The sequence below is a fragment of the Miniopterus natalensis genome, chromosome 14, assembly GCF_054644295.1.
Source record: "Miniopterus natalensis isolate mMinNat1 chromosome 14, mMinNat1.hap1, whole genome shotgun sequence".
Lineage (NCBI taxonomy): Eukaryota > Metazoa > Chordata > Mammalia > Chiroptera > Miniopteridae > Miniopterus > Miniopterus natalensis.
The window spans coordinates 53,242,750-53,263,895 of record NC_142094.1 but is presented as its reverse complement, the minus strand read 5'-3'; the positions used below and the strand labels follow the sequence as shown (position 1 = coordinate 53,263,895).

At 39.3% G+C, this 21,146-nt stretch overlaps 1 protein-coding gene across 1 annotated transcript in view; it reads left to right on the top strand.

The window, feature by feature from the left end:
- The window catches only part of CACUL1 (CDK2 associated cullin domain 1), a 39,523-nt gene extending 19,824 nt beyond the window's left edge, over positions 1 to 19,699 (top strand). The window contains exons 4-9 of the mRNA XM_087823980.1: positions 644 to 739; positions 2,804 to 2,906; positions 5,993 to 6,082; positions 9,034 to 9,172; positions 14,813 to 14,856; positions 15,257 to 19,699. Coding sequence (XP_087680106.1) covers positions 644 to 739; positions 2,804 to 2,906; positions 5,993 to 6,082; positions 9,034 to 9,172; positions 14,813 to 14,856; positions 15,257 to 15,297 — 513 coding nt within the window. The 3' untranslated portion in view covers positions 15,298 to 19,699. The remainder of the gene's footprint in view (positions 1 to 643; positions 740 to 2,803; positions 2,907 to 5,992; positions 6,083 to 9,033; positions 9,173 to 14,812; positions 14,857 to 15,256) is intronic.
- The last annotated feature ends 1,447 nt before the right edge of the window (positions 19,700 to 21,146 follow it).

Sequence of the window (21,146 nt, the reverse complement as noted above, 5' to 3'; positions counted from 1 at the left end):
CATAGTGCTCAGTTGAGAGGCCATATATCCCAGATATTTATGAGGAAGTGACGAATCTTGAAGGACAAACAGAAGTTAGCCAGGTGAAGCTGGTTGGGGGGCGTTAAAGACTTCAGGTAGAAGATACGGTCAGGGAGGCCTGAAAGCACATCATACTTGGGTAACTGCTGCCAGTTCCACATGTTGTGCTGGGCTGTGCGTGAGGAGCGGGTATGAACACAGAGGTAAACAGTGTGCCCTCATTTGGAAATTTGAACTTTGTTCTAAAGGTTTCAAGGTGCTGAAAGAGGAATGTAAGCAGGCGGAACAACTCAGATTGACCAGAGTTTGAGACTTAGCTCCTCTGCTTATTAGCTATGGGACTGTAGTCAAGTGACTAAATATTTTGAGCCCCAGTTGCTTCATAGGTAAAAGTGGAGATAACATTCAATTTGCAGGCATTTAGGGGGACTAAGAAAAATAACTTAAAAAACACTAGTGTATCCCAAACGGGTAAGTACTCCATGTGGAGGCCGAATTAGAAGTAAGGAGAGTTCCCTACACGAATTCTAAGCTTGTAGAAAGAGCCATTTGCATTTTAGACTGACAGAAGGTCTTTAAGCCTGGTTTCCCGGAATTACTACATTTATGTTCTTTCTCACAGGCCAGCCCTCCAGATCTCTATATTGAAAGATTTAATATAGCTCTTGGACAGTATATGGGAGCATTGCAGAGCATTGTGCCTCTTTTCATTTATATGGTAAGTTAGAGCTTGGTTTACTGGTCTAAGCATCAAGAGCGAAGCATGTTCTGTTTTTCTTTTGCTATATGTTATGGTGGAAATGGAAATTAATCTATTTTAGGAATGTTTGAAAGTGTTGCCATAGAAGAATTATTTACCCTTTTTCTGTTTTAAAATTCCATAAATAATATTGCTATATACACAATTAGGCATGAATATCAGCAGTCATCCATTGAGCATTTATTTTATTTCTGCCATATGGAAGATATTGTGCTTGGAAAATAAAGATGTATAAGAAAGATTTCTTGTCCTCAGAAAAAAGAGAATTAAGACGTGTATCTAAAAATGTGAAGTATGATAAATGCCAAGTAAGTCATTTCATAAAAAAATGGAACGAGAAAATTTACTTGCGTTCTGATGATTTCTTCCACTTGGAGAATTATGCCTTGAGTATAATTTGTGGTCTGTTGACTTTGTTGATTAGTCCCTCTTCCCTTTAAATATATCAAGTTGCAGAATCTTAATGTTAGTGTTCCTGTCAAATGGAGGGGCTCATTATCGCAATGGAGTGAAGTTATTATCCCATTTCCTCTTTGTTTATTATTAGGGAATGGGGTGTATAGGTTGATCCTATATTCTATAGCGTAGAGATTGCTGTATGTCTTATACCCTTCAAAATTATTTATTTATGCTCCATAAGATATACTTTACTGAAAAAAAACACCAAAACAACTAGGAAAAAGCCATACAAAACGGAACACTGGGAGAAATTTCCATTATCACCAGGGGCCATTATTTAAGTAATTTATGGAAGATACTTACAGTTGAAAAATACGCAGTTAAAAATAATGACGTGTTATGTTATTTTAGAGAAAAATCGTTCCCAAGAGACATTAGGTGGAAAAGTAAGATGCAGAGCAGGGTATAATATTTCTCCATTAGCAAGTGTTTTCTTCTTTATTAGGGAAAAAAGCATATCCACATATATGCAGGCAACCTTTTAGGAAGAATATGCAGAAGTTTTCCCAGTGTAGGGTGGGACCTTTTGGAATGGGACAGAGGGTCTGCCGTGGGACAGTTCTTTTTATTGTATAACCTTTTGCATGGTTTTAATTCTTAACCATGTACATGTTATTTTTATAATTTTTTAAAGAGAAAAAAAAAGTTGTGTTAAGAATTAAGAGAATCAGCAACTTGTTAACATTCCTCTTTGTGTTTTCCATTCCTGTACATTGAGTTAGCATTTAAATATGAACAAATTCAATTGTTTTGACTTATCAGTAATTCTAATCAGGATGCTTCTGGCTGCTAGAAACAGAAGACTAGATTCAAAGTGATTTACGTAAATAAGGGAAAGCATTAGCTCTTATAATAAAATCCAGATATAAGGCATTCTCCAGTTTGGCTGAATCTGTGGTTTAACAGTGTTGCTAAGGACTCAGGTTTTTTTTTGTCTCTGCTGTGTACAACATCTGTTTCATCTGTTCTCCTCACAATGGTGAGATGACTGTAAGATACTTTTCATTCAAGCCTAGCTTTCTCTCAGTCTCATTGGGCTACCTTGGGTAACGCGTCTCCCTTTGAACCAGACTGTCTCTTAGGGAATACCATAAGCTGAATGACTTACACTAAGCATTGGAGTGGAGTGTATGTTGGGGCCCAACCAGTGCATGTTCGCTACCTGCTTTCAGCCTAGATCATGGATAAATGGGAACTTTTGTTAGTGATACCCGGTGTTGCCTTTAGATGATCTGGTATTTTTAAAGGGCATATTAAGTGCCTCACACAGTGGGTTCTGTGTGTCTGTCCATCATCCCTCTGTAGGTCATGCCAGGTATCTCCCCCTTGTTCTTTTGGAGGTGTATGGTTCATAGCATTTTATCTTTATGTACTTTTAACCTCATGCCAGAAAGACATGTAAATAGGATAGGGCTTTCTTTTGTTGCTTGGTGTTGGGTTTTTATGTTTTGATTGATGCTTTTATGAATTGTTTCCTAAAATAATTTATTTTTAGTGTTTCAGTTTTAGACTAATCATTTCCTCTAATTGATTCACTGAAGAATAATTTATTTTCCTTTTCAGAATAAGTTTTACATCGAAACGAAGCTTAACAGAGACTTAAAAGATGACCTTATAAAGCTGTTTACGGAACATGTTGCAGAAAAGCACATTTACAGCCTAATGCGTGAGTAATTCACCTTACTGGGGTGAGATAACACTAGCAGTGATATGCATATTTTTTGATCAGCGAGCACTGGCACATAAACCCCAATGTTGACATCTTCTGAATCATACAGCAGAAAGTATTGAAGCCCAGATCTATAGAGGGGGGCATGAGGAATTGAAAGTGTGACTTGGAGGTCACCTAGTGAGCTGGGAGCTGCTTAGCTACGTTACTGGACAGTGCGTGATACTTGCTGCCTTTCCCCTCCTTCTGACAATGGGAGAAATAGTAAATAAGGGGTTTGCCCCTAACTTTGTTACTGGTAACTCTAGGAGGAGCCCAATGTGATATCTTTGAAGTAGTAGCACAGAATCCTCTATGATTTTTACTCTTTAATGCAAAAACACTTCTCCTCTGGCTCTGGCATTTATTAACTGTATCTTAGGGCAGTTTCTTACCCTCTCATCCTGTGTTTTCTCTTCTGTGAATTGGGATTTGTAAAATGTTTAACGTGGTTATTATGTAGATTAGTAAGTAAGCAGAGCATAGTGCCAAATTCAGTTTTTCCTTTCCCCGCATTCCCAGGCCCCTGCCCCCTTACAGTAGGCGGCATCTTATACCTTTCCTAAAGGAATACACCTCTCCAAGTGAAATTTAGGAGTCCCCTACAACCTAATGTGTCAGCAGTCTTTAAAAGCTCATATTTTATGCAGTAAATCATCAAGTCATGTTTTAGAATTTGGCACGTTTTGGATTTGCAGTAATTTTTGCTTTTCTAATAGTTATAGTTTCTACCACAATGAACTTTTACTGGAATTTACAAAAGAATTGTTGTAAGCTTGACCACAAACTCTTTCATTTTTGAGTGTAAATAAAGGGAAGGAATATTAAACATTGGGCCAGTTTATTTTAGAAAGGCAGGGTTTTCAGGTAATACTGTAGATGAAGATAATATATTTCATTATGTCCTCGAGATTCCAGAATCATACTGGAGATCTAGAATCTTGGGAGTATGGCCTTTTTAAAAAAAGGCTTTCCATATGCTTACAGATGTCTTTAAAAATGATCTTGTGAGATATCCCAACTATTAATTATAACTACTTAAGTATTATCTCTGATGTCAACATTGTCTTTGTTTTCATTGTAAAAGAAAATACAGCATTTTGGAGTTTTTCCTGTTAAAATTCTTTAGACCAGTGCTGTCATTTGGTAGAAAAGCATATTTACTATGTAAATATGTTTTTATATTTGTCAGTAATTTGGAAATCAATTTTATTGGGCGTATGCAAAGAAAATACTCAGAGAGAATGTGGTAGTCCAGATTTAGTGAGAGGAAACATAAACGGATTACTTCTTCCTTTTGTTTATTATAGAATCAGATTTTTAATAAACATTACACTTAAAGGTGGATATATCTTTTCTTTTTCAAGTAAACTGAAAAGGCCCTTAAGCTTTTGTAAGTTGGATAAAACTGAACTTACGAGATATTTGTTAAGCAGTTACCAGGCGCTGTGACTATTTTGTAACTGCCAGTTTGTACTTCATAGTCTCTTCCCCCTTTTCACCCAGTCTCCCCCAGCTACCCTCCCATCTGGCAACCTTCAGTTGGACTTATTGGAGGTCAAGACTATTGGTCAAAAGTAGGGAGAGGGATTAATAGAGCATGGGTTTCGAGTACTCGTTGATATTAGAGAGAACCTTGAGTTAGAAGAGACTCTCTTAGGACCTAAAATTTAGAATTTCAGTTTTAAACATTATATTTTTAAAGTATTTTCTGGAGTGCTCAAATTAGCATTTGTCTCCTTAAAATTTCTCTATGCTACTTAAAATTGTAACTATCTACTGATGATAAAATCCAAAGGATAAACTTGAGCAATCCACTTTTAGCTTTCATATAAATTCAAGTGTAACTCACAGTGTATGTTTGAAACTGTAAAGTCATTGTTGGCCAAGTGAGATGGCATTTCCGTTTTTAAAAAGACACCGACAGAAGAAAACAGCCTGTCCAATTTGACAAGCCTAGCATACAGTAAAATTATGCCAAATTTTATGGAGTATTTTGGTTAGTAAATTGCAGGTCTTTGAGAGAGAAATGAAAAATGAGCTGTTTTGCCTGGCCAGGCGTGGGTCAGCGGTTGAGCTTCGACCTAGGATCCAGGAGATCGGGGTTCGATTCCCAGTCAGGGCACATGCCCGGGTTGCGGGCTAGGCAGCCAGTCAATGACTCTCTCATCATTGATGTTTCTCTCCCTCTCTCTCTCCTCGTCCTTTCCTCTCTCTGAAATCAATAAAGATATGTTTAAAAAGAAAGAAAAAAAAATAACTGTTTTGAGTCAGTAGTATATGTTGTACCCACTAAATAATGGAATTTATTTGTATTTGTTAATGATGTTATCTAGAGAAATTATTTCTACCCATTTAAAAATGTTCTAATAAAGTTTTTGTTCAGCAGTAGATAACCTAAAAGAAAGCTGGCTCTGTTGTCAGGTTCAGTCAGGGTCCTGCAGTTACCAGAGTCATGGGAGTGAGAAGGGTGAGCGTGCATGGTCTCCCTGCTGTTATCTTGAGTAAGAGAAAAAACACATACAGCTGTAGCATTTGGGAAAGTCACATTGACTCAGAAAGTCAGCCTGACTCTGATTGCAGCTACTGAAATTACCAATAACATGTCTTTCAGAGAAATCCCAAGTGCCTCAAATATAGTGATTTGGGGGAGAGAGAAATGGTTGAGAGAATTAGAGAACATTTTACCCCCCAAACGTAAATCTTTTGAATCATGAGCATAATGGGAAGCACTTTTGGCTTACTAAGTACCATGAATACCATTGCTTTTAGAAAGCTTTCCTTGTTTTCAGAGCCGCCGTGAACTGAGTAGTTTCCATTAGTATGTCCGAAGCCTGTACGTATTTACTTGCTGGATTGAACTTCTGTTGCACTGGATTTAAAGGCAGTCTTCAGTGAATCAATTCTTAGTTTGTCCTCTTGGGATGCTTTTTTTCTTGCCCTTGTTTACCCTTCTATCTTTGGGAGAAATAGTGATAGAAAGAAAAACCTTGACAGTAAATGTTGCATCATTTTTATGTCCCATTTTTTCTTCTTTTTTTCAGCTTTACTTTTAGAAGCCCAGTCAACACCATTTCAGGTCACACCTTCAACTATGGCAAATATCGTGAAAGGCCTGTATACTCTCAGACCAGGTAAATTTTACATCATTTCTTTGGGGTTGGACTTGTTTGTGGTGGCTCCAGCCCTACCCAAGAAACAGTGTTTCTCTGTGTGTTTTCTGAGCCCTAATGGTATTTGGGTTTGTTATGGCAAAAAAAACTGAGTAGATACTCATTGTGAAATGTAAGCTCAGTACTCAGGTGGAATTCTCTCTATTCTAGTGCAAACCAACTTGTTTAGGAAAGACGAAAAAGAGTTTGTAGGAGACAGTTCTGATAAAATTGACTCACGTGTCTGGCATTAATCTTTGTCTTTTTTGGTTACGGAGTCTCCTTTACTTCTGCCCCACACTGCGGGTGCTGTGCACAGGCGCACACATTCATGACGCATTCACGATGCCATCTTCTTAGGCTTGTTAAGTAACTTGCTAGCAGCCCGTTGGGGGTCTTAGAACGTATCCCCCTCGGGAAAGGGGGACTACTTTAATTATATTTTTGTGAAATTCTTTTGTCACTTGAAGATGGAGTGAAATAAAACCTGATCTAAATTGCTTAACACAATACCTGATAATATAATAAGCTTACTAACATTAAGGTATTACTGTACACTTGGGTCCAGTGGTTATTTTATTTTAATTGGTGGCTTGATTGTTTGCTAAATTTAAAAGATCCGTCAGAATTTAGCTTGCTAAAAATGGAAATTTGGTGAAAACTGTACTAGGAGTAGAGTGTGATGTAAATGCTTCTTTCTCAGGCTACTTCAAACAGTGGCTTCAGTATTCAGATTTAGTGTTACTTAAATTTGGTCCGGTCTCGCTCTATTCTTCATAAATTTTAAACAAATTATCTGTATAAAGTAATTATTTATATAAAGTAGCAAAACATTTTATTTCATGTGTCCAGTAAGCTGATGTTTTTCTTTTTGTAGTTTCTCAGAATTTTGAATTTCATTTTACTAAATGTGATGAAATGGCTCATGGATTTTTCTTTTAGTGCTAGGTTATGAATGATTTATTTTATTTTGGAAGGCATCCAAGTGTAGTTTGACAAATTTCTAAATTCTGCCTCCCAAGTAGGCAGCTTTATCATAAAAGCTCTGCCTTTTATCATAAGTAACGAATTGCAGACTAAAAGTAATCAGGGGAGAAACACTCAGAGATACGTGTTCATCTAAATGCTGTTGTTCTAAGGTTGAGTTCTTATGTAGGATTCGTGCTATTTGTGAAGAGTCTGTATTTGTGAATTGTCCTTTTGCAAAGGCAAACCTTTTGTAACCATTGGCATTTTCTGAGATACTATTAAACCTATTTTGACATTTACACGTCTCACCCATTGTGTTCCTGGTTTATTAAAGCAGTTTTATTCACCTGAAAGATTAAGGTTAAAATATTTTAAAACTTGAATTTTAAATGTAAAAGTTTCTTTTATTGCAGTGGATCTCACGTGCTGATCTTTGTATAGTGAATGTATCTGAATCAGCTAAGAAGGTTTTCTAAACTCTAGATTCCTGGGCCCTAATCCTTGGAGATCCTGATGACTTATCATTTTAAGTGTGTTTTCATTTGGTGTTTAGAAACTCAGCTTAAAAATAGTTGCCCTTCATTTAATACACTTGTTTTTGTTTCTTTATCTTCATTTTAATCACTGCTTGGAGTTCCATAAAATGGCAGGTCTGTTTGGCGGCTCACAGTGATTGGTTATGGTTCCCGGAGCACTGTTTCGAGACTCTCTACACCCTGTTTGAGCTGAGCGAGGTGGAGGGATGCGATTGAGGGCATTTTGCCATGAGTTTGTTCAGGGCTGAGTGAGTTGGCCCTTGTGTCATTTTCAGTCCTTATTTTTTTTTGCCATTTCTAACTTGGCTGTTCTCCTGTTGATTTTTTTTTTTTTTTTTTTTTTAACTTACCAATGACCCAGCATTGCACAGCATTAGTGTAAACTTTTTCAAATTTATAATTATATTTACTTAAGATTACAATTTTTAAATTGAGCTTACTGGAATAAATAGAGCATTGACATTTTATGGTTTTTGATATACACAGCTAAGATGTTTTCAAAGAGTGAAAATTTGAAAGGGCCAGATTAATAGACTCCAAAAGGGGGTAGCAGTGCTCACAGGTAGGGCCACCAGCAAGGAAGGCGGATGCTGGTTTTCTCACACCCCTGCTACAGGTGGGCATTAGTTACAGTTAGAGTTCAGTGAGCAGGGGGAGGAGATTGTGTTTATTTTAGCTTGAGTTTGCATAAATATTAACAAGGCTTTTATTCTATTATCTTTCATTTATCTGGTCTTAGTGATTTGTAAAAATTCTTTATAATAAAGATACTAATTCACCTTTGATGCAAATATTTCCTTAGACTTCTCTTTGCCTATTTATTTTACTTCTGAATGTTTTTCTTCAGATTATTCCCTTGACCATTTATCTTTTTAAAATAACCATTTAATTTTTTTCTTTTATGGCTATATATATTTAATTTGCTGTCATTTAGCGTGGGTCAAAATAGGGTTTTATTCAAAAGTACTTACTAGTTATCTCCAGCCTACTTGTTAAATGTTTAATTTCACCTCCATTTTTGTGGTACTGTTTTTATACGTCTACTTGTTACTACCCGTACAATTCAGTTTTTGGCCCAGTGTATCGTTTTAACTAGTGCTTTATAGGGCTAGTATTTCCCCCAAGCTTCTTCCCTCCAAGTTGCCTCCCACTCAGGATTCTTCAGTTATCTCATTCATGGTTTCCCTCATATTTAGAATTTTTGATAAGGCCCATTTAAAAATCTCTAGAGATTTTCATTAACTTTTGTTATATCGGTAAAATGTAAAAACACCTGCTTGCTTTACACTGTAAATTCTTTTTAGAAAGGAAATTTAACCTCTTGTATGTTCTTTATCAGAGCAGAATTACACTAAAGTTTGGTTTAATATATATTTAATTTAACTTGTCTATATGATTTTCTTAAAGAATCTTTTCCTTCCCTCACAGAGTGGGTTCAGATGGCTCCAACTCTATTTTCTAAATTTATTCCAAACATTCTCCCTCCGGCGGTGGAATCTGAACTTTCTGAATACGCTGCTCAAGATCAGAAACTTCAGAGAGAACTTATACAGAATGGTTTTATGAGGCAAGTTTTATTTTCTTTTGTGACAAAATATGTCCAGTTTGTGGAAAGGAAGGCACCTGTCTCCTCAGTAGGCATAGTTGTGACCACAGTAGTAGGCTGATCATTGACTCACTTGTCTCGCTGGGACTGGGGATAGACATTCACTTCCATAGATTCTGATGCCAAATTAAGTCTCAGGATATTGGTCTTGACCAAGATCACTGGTACCAAGTCTCTAGTTTCAGCACAGGTTAAGAAGTAAAGTAGCTGACTTGTTGGCCCATGGGTTGGCATTTCCCCCCATTTTGTCCTGGTGGCACCTCTGTTCATATGGCAGTGGGGGCACTGAGTAATCAATCCACTGGTCACTTGCCCCGCTCACCATCAGGTCACACTGGAAAGGCTCAGTGATGCTCAGTGGATAGATAGGCCTGGCTTTCTTGTAGCAGGTGAGGGAGGGAAAGCCAGTGGGAAATGGGAGCACACAGACAGCTAGTTCTTCTCTGATGTCCAGTGGTCACGAGTTTTCCTGACATTAACTGTAATGTTCCTAATAGCAGTATTATTTTTATACACAGAATGAGGCCATTTCATGCCATAGTAGTTTTACTTATTCATTTTTGAAGAACTAATATATTTGTGTGGTTCAAAAATGAAAATGATATACATTGAAAATAAAAAATATACACTGAGAAGTTTTTTCCTCACCTGTCTTTCCATCTATCTACTCCCACCCCGTTAGGTAATCAATTTTTAAGTTTCTTGTGATTCCTTCCAGTGTTTTTCTTAATATATAGATACAAGCAAATACAATGTATGTTCTTATCTTTATTCAACTCTTACACATTCTGTCGTGTAGATCTACTACACCTTGTTTAGCCAGTCCCCAGTAGATGGCAACTGGATTATTTCCAGTCTTTTGCTGTTACCCAGAATGCTGCAGTCAATAGCCTTGTCCGTGCGTAATTCTATACCTGTTGCAGGTATATCTGGAGAGTAAATTCCCTTAAGTGGGATTGCTGGGTCAAGAGTAAATGCAGTTGTAATTTTGATTAATATTGCCAAATTGCCCTCCATAGGGGATTGTGTCATTTTGCATGTGCCCAGCAGAGTTTGAATGTACCTGTTCTCCCTGGCCTTCCATGTAGAGTATGTTGTTAAACCTTTGTATTTTGCCACTCTAGCAGGTGAAAAATAATTACTCAGAGTTGGTTTAATTTGCATTTCTTGTTATGAGTGAGGCAGAGCCTATTTTCACGTTCGTATATTTCTTTTTCTGTAAACTGCCTGTTCATGTCCTGGACTCATTTTTCTATTGGTGGTTAGTGTGGTTTTTTTTTAAATTTTAGTTTCTAGGTGCTCTTGCTGTAGTATAGAGATTGATTCTTTGCCTGAGAGAAGACAGTTATTTTTTTTTCAGTTTGTTTTTTGACTTTATTTTTGGTGTTGGTTTTTCTTTTTAATTTTAAGTCATGTAGAAGTTTTTATTTTTGTATAACTTTGTCAGGTGTTTTTCTGGCTTTTTAATTTGAATTATAGTTAAAAGTGTTTCCTTAAAACTTTTTAAAATACATGTAGAATAATCTGATTATACTTTTAATGTTTTTCCCCTTATAAACGTAGGAGAAAAATCACCATAAATTTGAAGTCTTTTATGCTTTTATTCATGTTTTATTTGAATGTTTGCTTTTAATTTTAGAGATGAACTTATTGGTGTCTTTAAAAAACAAACAGCCTTCTGAAAACTTTTTATTTCTATGATGCAGTTGAGGAAGTTAGCTCTTGTGGATTTCTCTGAACACCTTGAATTCACCTTTCCGAGCAGTGTGGGCAACTTTTTAAACACTTCCAGAGACATTTCCTAACCCTAATTTTGGAATTGGAATAAGACAGCAGGGTGCAGGACTGCTTGGTGCTGTATAGTAGCTCTTACGTAAAATTTGCTTGGGGCGAGTGACTGACTCCATAAATAGCTTCATGTAACAACATTGCCCTTGTACATGGACTAACATGGCACTGTTCTGCCAAGGCCAACACATTCAGGGAAGTGCCTTGGATTTGGGTATAAATTGGATTTTTTGTTTCTCTTAGTGGAATTCTTTCATATGCCTTCTGCCTGAAATTTAAAACGTTAGTATTCCAAGAGGTGATAACATTAAAATGTTTTATTTTACAAACTGAATTGGGCATTTCTAGAGTTAAGTTGGTAGTTTATTATACATTTACTGTGAGGATTAAGGTCTGCCTCGTGATTCTGATAAGTGCTTAGCACAGAGAAGGCCCTTCCCAAGCTGACATTCTTGGACTCACTCGCCGCACTGCTGAGCTGGTCCATCCTGAGCAGAAAGGATGTGCAGCACCATCCACGTAGCCGCTGGGAGAAAGTCTGCCTGTGCTTCCGGCTCTCGTTCCACATTCTGCCCTGCCAGCTTTGATGCTTCCTTGATCAGTATTTGGCTAGAATTGTTTTAGAAGAAATGGTGTCCACTGATGCAAAAATAAAAATAAAAATTGAGAATATGGTACAGGCTGTCTAACAAGAATTCTGTTACTGGCCGTTCTGATATGAGCAGTCATTTTATGGTTTATGCCTAACCAACCACATGATTCCTGTTCCGCTTTGCAAACTATTTTTTCATTTAAGATTATGTTCCACTTACATGATGTACGGAGTCCTGAGTAGGCAGTTCACAGCTTTAATGTGGATGGCACAGAGTAAGTCTTTGAAGTATTTTGAAATCGTGTGAATGTTGTCAAATATATTCTCTTTTGCATTTAATGGACACATCCTCATTTGAGCTGGAGTTTATGCGAAATATCTTCAGGTGCATGGAAATACAATGTGGACTTGTTTCAAAGCTAGAATTAACATATAAGCTAAGAGTGACATTTTCCTTTTTCTGTTACCTGCATAATTGAATTGCTTATTGTCAGGGAAGGCAGGTTGGAGTTCAGTGTTGTCAGATTGCATTATGGAAGATGAGCTCATCTGGAAACTTATAGCGTGCATGCCCTGAGATGGAACATCTCATTCCAACCAGCCTGGGGTCCTCTTCAAAGCGAGTACCAGATAGATTTTAAGGGCAAATGAAATGTTCTTTCTGAGGAATTGGTGCCTGGGTTTCTGAAACCAAATAGAACCTTGTAGGGCGGGGGTATTGTTGGTCTTTTAGCTGAGAGGGTTACTGTAGATCGGGGCTTTTCCCTTTAGTAGCAGGGGTCTGGTTTGGAGCCTAGCTTACAGCTTTCCCTGCTGCATTCATTGGGTGATCTTTGGCAGCCTTCGCGTACGCCATGTTCACGGCTGCTTCCTGTCTCCTGTCCTCACATCTGTTTTTCTCCTGTTATTTTTTGCATCTTCAGTTATTTGGCATTTGGGGGTTGGGGATGAAGGTTATCTGTACACGTTGAGGCTCCAGATCTAAAATCCTACATTTTCCTTTTGATCAGTGTTAACTTGTTTCAGAATATTTGGTGAATGCTGCTGTGATGATATCCTGTAAATAGTGATCGTGTAAGATGCTCAGCTGGCTTTGCGTAGGTGCAGTGTTCACAGTAGAGATGTTCAAAAAGTGGCCTTAGAACTTCTGTTTTGAGTTCTTTAACTGCCTGAGGCTAGTTCATGCTAAAAGTTGAGCATGTTTTTCTCTTAAGTGCCCTGCCAAGAACAAGTCCTTTCAAGGCCATTTGCTGTGTTTTCTCTCTGCGTCTTTAAGACTCCTCTCACCCAGCCCAGCAAGAGGCTTCTTTCCTCATCTTGAGCAAAACCAGAGAAATGAAGTGGGAAATTTTGGTCATCTGGAAGATTATTCAAAAGCAGAAAATAATTATTTGACCTAGCATTTTAATCATCTGTAGAGGCCGTTTATGAGCTTATTCACTAATTTGTTAATTTAGCAAATACTTATTTTCTACTATGTGCTCGATACTGTTCTAGGTACTGGGGAAACAAGGCAGCAAAGTTCCTGTTTTTATGGAGCTTGTGCTTGAGTGTAGGGAGATAAATAATAAACATGTAAACAGTTTATTTCAAATAATAATAAGTGTTCTGAGGAAATGAAACTGTGAGTGGGATAGAGAACGGGTGACCAGGGCATTTTGAGGGGCTATTCCTGCTAACTTGGTAATGTCGTGCCTCCCGAGGAGAGGGCCTCCAGCTAGGGAGTTGGTGATCAGGAGATAGCCATTGGCTGACTAAGTGAAGAATATTGCAGGCAGGGTTTAGTACGTACAGAAGTGCTAATGTGTCCAAGAGACAGAAAGAAAGCCAGAGTGGCTTGGGTGTAGTGACCAGAGGTAGATAGGATGGAAAGGTAGATGGAGCCGCATCTCACAGGACCAGGGAAATGAATTTGAATTGATTTGTAGTTGTAGTGGAAACCCAGTGAAAGGCTTTAATCAGGGGCATGAAATAATCTTATTTATGCTTTTACATAAGATCTCTCTGGCTCTTGTCTGGACTAATAGTAAGACTCTTGCAGTTGTGTAGGGGGGGATGATAGTATCTTGAATTGAGGTTTTTGCTGTGGAGTGGGTGAGGGGTGGTTTATTTTGGATTTTGTTTGGGGGTAAATGCTCCAGAGTGAGGGAAAGAGAGGAATCAAGGGTGAGCTAGGGCTCTGGCCTGAGGAATTGGGTGGATATTCATTTATTGAGTGAGACTGGGGAAGGAGTGGGGGTGGCGTGGAGTCAGCGGTATTCCTTCTGGCCATGGTACATTGGTGGTATGTATAAATTATCCAGGTGGCGGTGGTCATGGGGCAGTGGATCTGTGTCTGAAGTGCAAGGGAGGAAAATATCAGAGCAGGAGATAGAAGTCTGGGACCCACTGGCATGTGAATTTGAATTGATTTTTAACTGTAATGGAAATCCATGAAACCCACTCAAGTATTTCAAGTTACAGGACTGGTGTGATCACTATTCTAGACAAAGGAGACTGACTATACAAGGGAGAGAAAGGCGACCGAGGACAGAGTTTTGGCCAGAGGAACAGGCTAGTGATTTGGGCGTTACTAATGGTTCGGGCATTTTAGTCACTTGTCTGAATTTTTGTCTGGGAAACTAGACACACAAAAATAGCATGTATGGGTAGCATAGGACCTAATCAGACCTGTTCTCTCACCTCTAAAGTGGAACCAGGACTTCTTTGGTGTTTGAAGGTAAACTGGTTAATGTAGGGAAAGATTTGTGTTCTTCTGCAAGAAGCGTGTTCACGTTCATTCTAAGGAGAGTCTGAGACTTTCAGAGCTTGAGCAGTTTTTAGCTTCTTAGGGTAAGATTTTAAGTTACGCTTTGTAGTTCATACTTGGAGTTTGCCCTGGTGCAAGGTCACTAGGCACGTTGGCAGCAGAGCCCAGGGCAGTCTTCAAAGATAGGTAGTCTGAGCTGTTTCTAGAACCTAGCGTAAACCGTCTTCATGGATAACCCCTCCTTCATTTAATAGCTTTCTATATTTAAAAGAACACCTTTTAGCTAAGAATATCAGTTTGTAAATGACTCAGTTACTGTGCAATCTAATGTCTGTTTTACAATTTAAGGCTGGTGGGTTAGAATGGAAATGTCTGCTGCACTTCCATCATCAGCTGTGTGGTTCGTTTCTCCTGTTGGCATGTGGAGGTGTCAGTCAGCTCTGTTGACCCACTCTTCCTTTTTAATCCACAGAGGTGACCAGTCCCGGAAGAGAGCTGGAGATGAGTTGGCTTATAGTAAGTAATAAGGTTCCTTACCGTCTGTGGGGGTTGTGGCATAGATAGCCACTGGCAGTGACCGTGCAGCAAATATGATGATCCCCACAGTGTTCTTGATGGTGGGCTCATCGGTCACTGTGTGTGATCCAGGACAGACTGTTCTGTGAGTTGCGGCCGATCTAAGGTCCAATGGGTGGTGGTGGTTCTCAGGCAGTTGTCAGGATGCTGCCAGTGACTCAGTCTCAGTTCCTGATGACCTAGCCCCCTTTCACCTTTCGCTCCACTCAAAACCACTTTTAAAAAAATCTCCTTTTTGGCGATTGGGAGAGGGGTAGGAATATGTGTTAAATAGGTTCCTACCATGATCCAGTGCCATCTGCTATTCATACCGTTTCCTGTTCTGATGATTTTTTTTCAGACAGCTCCTCAGCATGTGCGAGTTCCAGAGGGTACAGATAGTGAATGTGTTGAATGTACTTTCCTTCCTGCCACAAGGACACACTGGAGCTGCAGAGACTGTATTCCGAGCACAGTGGGTCCTGCACTCAGGCGCTGTCACAAAGCTGTTCTCGGAAGAGGATGTCGGACTTCTTACTTTGATTTGTAATTTTAAAAAACAAAAAACTAACAAAAAAACTGTCAGTTGCTGCTAGACTTGGGGATGATTTTGAAATGGGACAATCTTTTAATGAATCTCTCTATAGATTCCGTGAGGAACAGGCATCTTGAAAGGTGACCATTGCTAAGTGAAATCGGGCAGCCCAAACCAGCAGCTTCCTCCAAAAATATAAGAGCAGGAGAATTTTTTTAAACACTGTTTTATTCATTTGTGGACTTGGCGCTCGGCATATTGGTTTCACACATCAAGATACCTTTTGCTTTAAAATCAAGCAGATCATTACAATACAGTATTTTTCACCCATAACCAAAACAAGCCCCTCAAAAAGAGTTGGTCTTTGTTTAGCATTAGAAGGTCTTGTGAAAGGAAAATGCTAACTCTGCTTTTGCTCTACCTTTCCCCCTATTAGTTCACAATCTTTTTCTACTCTGTGCCTTGAGCTTTGTGCACTTTGCAACTCTGTGACCATGTCAAACTCACAAATGCCTCCTGAAAAAGCTTATGGTATCATGGACTAACCCGCCAAGATGCCACCAGATGTCAGGCATGGCTTCGGAGCAGGAATCTGAATGAGTGGGAGAACAGAACCTTGTTGCACATTCATGGTCAGCTTCCCGCCGCCTCACTATGGCACATTCATGTTAATGTTGGGGACCAACTCTTGTAGAACATTTCCATTCCCTCTATCACTTACATGACTCACCAGCTGCTGTAGTACTGGCATCACACTAGTTCAGGTGTCGCCAGGACTCCAGCAATAAAACTCCCCTCGTAATGTTGAGAATCATCCAACGGTGAAAGCTAGCTCCTGTGATGCTCTAGGAAGCAGATACGGTTTTTAAATCCAAGTATAATCAGTGGTGTAGGATTCCTGATCCGTTTCATTTTAAATGGGTAAGATAAGTACTTTTGAAAAAAGGCTGCAGTCTGCATCTTCAGACATCGTATTGGAGTTAGAAGTAGCACTGCTGATTTGAGGCCCCCGTCCAACTGTGGCAAAGCTGTGTTTGGTTTTTCTACACCCACAGTGCTAGTTAGTTCCTGTTTAGACTCTGAGGCTTATTCTAGTTGTTCTTGAAAGGCAAAGAAAACTAGAAAGATGTGGCAAACGAAAAATTTTTTTGTCAATTCTGCTTGAGTCTAAATTGAGTATTGTGCTCAAGCCTACTCGGCTATGTGGGACTGATATTTACCTCTTCAGAGAACTTGGAGCGGAAAAGGAAGACATTAGAGATAGTCACACTTCTGATTTGCAGGTTTTTCATAAGAGTTGCCTCTGTCAATTCAGTTGTCCTTTTTTGGGGAGTGGAGGAGTGGGAGAGTTAGAAGTGTGATCTTGGGAGCAAGTCAGTCATCTACCAGAAGTCCTTTGTTTGTAAAATTATTCAGAGAAGTAAAAGTAAAGGTTGTCAGATTTATTTTTTTAAATACTTACCAACCAGAGTTGATAGATTTTGTGGAGGACTTGAGTTAGACTCTTTAACTCTGTGAGTATCTTGGATTGTATTGATAAACACTGAATTACTGTAAGAATATATACAGACTCTTACTATGCCCTGTATAGTTTGATTTGCTGCACCAGTAACATTCTAGTATCAAGGAAAATTCCATTTTACCGTGAAGGCCAAATTTTACTTTTCTCAACGGAATGCTTGCTGCAGGCTTATAAATAGCACCTGCAACTAAAGTCTCTCCTGAGTAGTTTTAATAATATTTCTGCAAGGAATAAAATTGGAATTTTTAAAATCCAAATATAAAATGTGGGTGAGTTCTTCAGTAATTTAATAATTACCCGGATGCTTTTTCTGTGAGAGACCATTGTCTGGCCAACAGCAGAACTTCCCTTATGAAAGCATTGTATTATGATGTGAATTGGCATTAAAACCTTTGGATGTCTTTGCATTATTAAGTTAATGGAGAAATATTTTATATTGTCTTCTTTTTATTATAATATATGTGTAAACAAAAAGTGGGCAGAGTAAAGTCTGCGAAATTTAGTTTCTCTAAAGTTTTGTGCGGTGACTGCAGCCAGCTCTGGGCCAGGCCTGGTCCTGCAAAGCCATGAGGGGAGGCCGTAGGGGGAATCTGCATGTCCTGGTGCCTGTGACTGTTGCCCCTCATTTTCACCACAGAGGTACGTTACAGTGTGAAGGACCCGCTTCTTTATCTCAAGCCAGAGTCGACCTTGCTTATTCCATTGGGATTCTTACCTAGTTTGCAACATAAGAAAGGTTTGTCATCCATTTTGCTTTGACGAAACACTGTTTGCCAGAAAGTACTTTCTCATGTTTACCTGTATTCTTGCCAGTACAGTATGTAGCTTTTCCACCCCAGTTAAATACTGGCTTCTGTGGGGCCCGTGTCAGGAAACCGTGCATGCAGGCTGATTGTCTCGTTAGTCAGCACATGCAGCTGATTTGGCTAAATCGACTGTGTACGTGCAGCCTGAATCTAGACCCTCTGAAAGGAAGCCAGTCCAATCACGTCAAAGTCATGGCACGTGAAAGTATAAACAGATAATGGTTTTGAGAGACGGTACTTATTTTAAATTTTGGCTTGGATTTTCAGTGACAGTGTCATCTTATGCCCTCTGTTTTCACAACTGCACCCTAGCCTAGCAACTGCTTTGTTTCCTGTGGGGTGGAAAGGAAACCCTGATATAGTTCTTTGTAGAATTAGTGAGGACACCACCAACCTGGTTGCAGGAGCTGTGCGTTATTACATTGTACATTTTGTTCTGTCCCTTTTACAAGGACAGTTCCCTTTCCTTTATTTGGGGTACAGGATGGAAACTGATCTGTAAGAGATTGCAGAAGAATGGATGCCCAAGGCCGTTAACCCTGCATGCGCATCCCCTACGCCGCAGGCCTGTAAAGCTGCTGGCCCCCTCGCTACATGTTTCCCGTTGGGCTGCAGATTTGCACACAGATTCCTCAGGGAGAGAGTGCACATGTGTCACCTCGCAATGTTCTGGACTGACCAGGGATTCGGGCGTCCTTCCGCACAGAGAACTTCGGAGCAGCGGTCTGAGCGCACATGCTGGCAGAGGTCATGGTGACCTAGCGGACACGATGGTTTCTGCAGGTATGCCGTGAGCAGGAGCACTTGTATCACAGCCTTTAAAAGCCCCTTGACTCTCCTAGAGGAACCTTCAAGATTTGTCGTCTTATTGAGGCTGGTTGTGTTTTCTTCTGTGTTTTTTCTGTTTTATCACAATTATTTTCATGATTATCATGCAAGAGTTATATCCCTTAAGCCAAAAGTCAGTTGTTTAATCAGCTATTATTAAAATAACTGAACATTGTTTTAGGAATATACACTAATCTGAGACATTAAAAAACTTTACAACTAAAACCCAACACAAAGTAACCTACATTAGCTATCCAGTCACTGTGTAGATGTTCTGTTTTTTTTGGTTTTTGTTTTTTTTATGGTGTCTCATTGAGCTTCAGAGTATTATGTTTACTTTCCTCAAGGTCTAGACCTCTTAAGGGGACTTTGAAATTTAAGATCAGAATGTGAGTTCCTTGACTGACACCTATAAGAAGTTTATAGGACCTTTTTGGTTGCGATTACTGTTTTCAATAAGATTGCATAAAATGAAGTTTATGTTTATCAGATGTTAAAATAGAGGTCATAGTAGTTCACTGCGAAATGATTTTCTGATTATTTTATCTTGTTGAAATTTGTCCCAGTTTCTGGCCATCAGAATACAGGGTGGGGCAAAAGTAGGTTTACAGTTGATTGTATGGAAAATACTACAATAATTAATAAATAATACTACAAGAATAAACTGTGTTTCCGGCACTCACAACTGTAAGCCTATTTGTCCCACCCTGTTATGTGAAAAGACCCCTGTTATTTTCCAAGGGAAATGATTCCTCTTCTGTCCCCACTGATTATTAACTAAGTCATTGACACAGGGATTCGGGCGTTCCCTCCTCCACTGCCCACGACCCTGTTTTCACCTCTTTCCACAGCCGAGTGACACAAGTACATACACCGTTTCTGCTTATGTTGATGGAGTGGCTGTGGGAGCGTTAAAGAAAATGCTCATCAGAGGTACATTCTTACAGACCCTAGTAGACATTGTACCCCTGCTGGTTGGAAAGTATCTTCATTTCTGGTTGGATTGGATTGTTTAGGAAATGTTAATGGCTTACAATTCTGGGAAATTTATAGTGTGGCTCGGGTGAATTCTGTGGTTTGGAAAAAAATAAATATTTTGTATTGATTCCCACATGTCATTTTACTGTTGTGACTATGTACTAAATGCAATAAGACTGTGGATATTCTCTTAGAAGGGTATGTTTTGTTAAACAGATGGCAGTTTAATTGCTCTCATTAGGCCTGCTTGTCAATATTAGAGCCATGCAATCCAGGAGAGATTGTTCACATGTGAAGCTGTGGGAGCTGTGGCTGGGAACGGAAAGCTAATGAATGAATGGAAGGTCCAGGCAGACAGGAGGCTTTGCCATCCACCAGCACAGCCAGAGTAAGGGGGAAGCAGTGAAACCTAGTCCCCGGAGGTGCTTGCTTGTTCGAAAGCACGGTGGAGCGTAGATCAGGGTGTCCTGCGCATCAGCTCCGACAGATCCAAGCAAAGCAAAATGGTAGGTGAAGCTTACTGACTGGGGATTCAAAGCCACCGACTTCGGCTCTGACCTTTAACTCTCGGAGGCTTTGAGTCAGTTCTGTGTTAGGGTGTAAGCTCTCACTAAAACATTGTGGTTCATGAAATCAATCCTGTACAGATGTCCTTGGCCTTGCTGTGTTGCTGCCTGGTCCGCTGGGACTTTGTTCCAATACAGAGCATAATGTTCTGCTCGCAGTGCGTCCATCACGCCTCCTACGTACATGCTAACCGCGCGCAGTGCGTCTGCTCTGCCGTGGCTCATCAGCCCGCACTGTGTCCATCTTCACCTCTGGACCGGTGGTGAGAAACTGTGTGTTTAACTGTGTACATATACAGTATATATACACTGTACAGATATGTGTAGTTCTTCTATTTTAAAACACTGGATACATTGTGGACTTTTAATCAAAACTTCTGACTTGGGTTTTTTTGCATTGATTATACTGTGCTTTTTCAAAAAGAAGCCTTTGTGTTTTCTTGCTATGAAATTAGTTGTTTCCCCTAAGGTTTCTTGAAATCTTACTTTACAGTTTTTGTTTCTCTCACTGTGACTTGGCAAGTGTCCTTTCCCACGGTGTCCTCAGAACTCCGGTTCTCACCCTCCTTGTGTAACCTCAGCTGTGTGGTAGAGGTGCCTACTTTATGGTGAACACACAGCCGGATTCAGTGGCTCCATTTTCTTCTCTGCGTTTAAATCACCTGACATTCCTTCAGGTTTTTTCTCTCCCCCCAGTAGGGAGCTGTTAAAGTCCTCTCTTTTCAATTAGCAAATTTTTTTAATTGAGCATAAAATTTTTCTACTAGAGCCAGTCCTTTAGCATATATTTATGTATGTTATTTTTTCTATTGGCCTATTTCTCAATAATCCAAAATTCTAAAGCATTTGAATTTCAAAAAACATGATAATAGTAGAAAGACTAACATACATAGAAGCTGAGAACAAATTTAAATTTCAACTAGTTATGTATATTCTTGGGTAGGTTATTTTTCTCACCTAGGTTTCTCCATATTAATATTAAGCCCCGTCCCCCAGATTGCTAGTAATAGGACCTC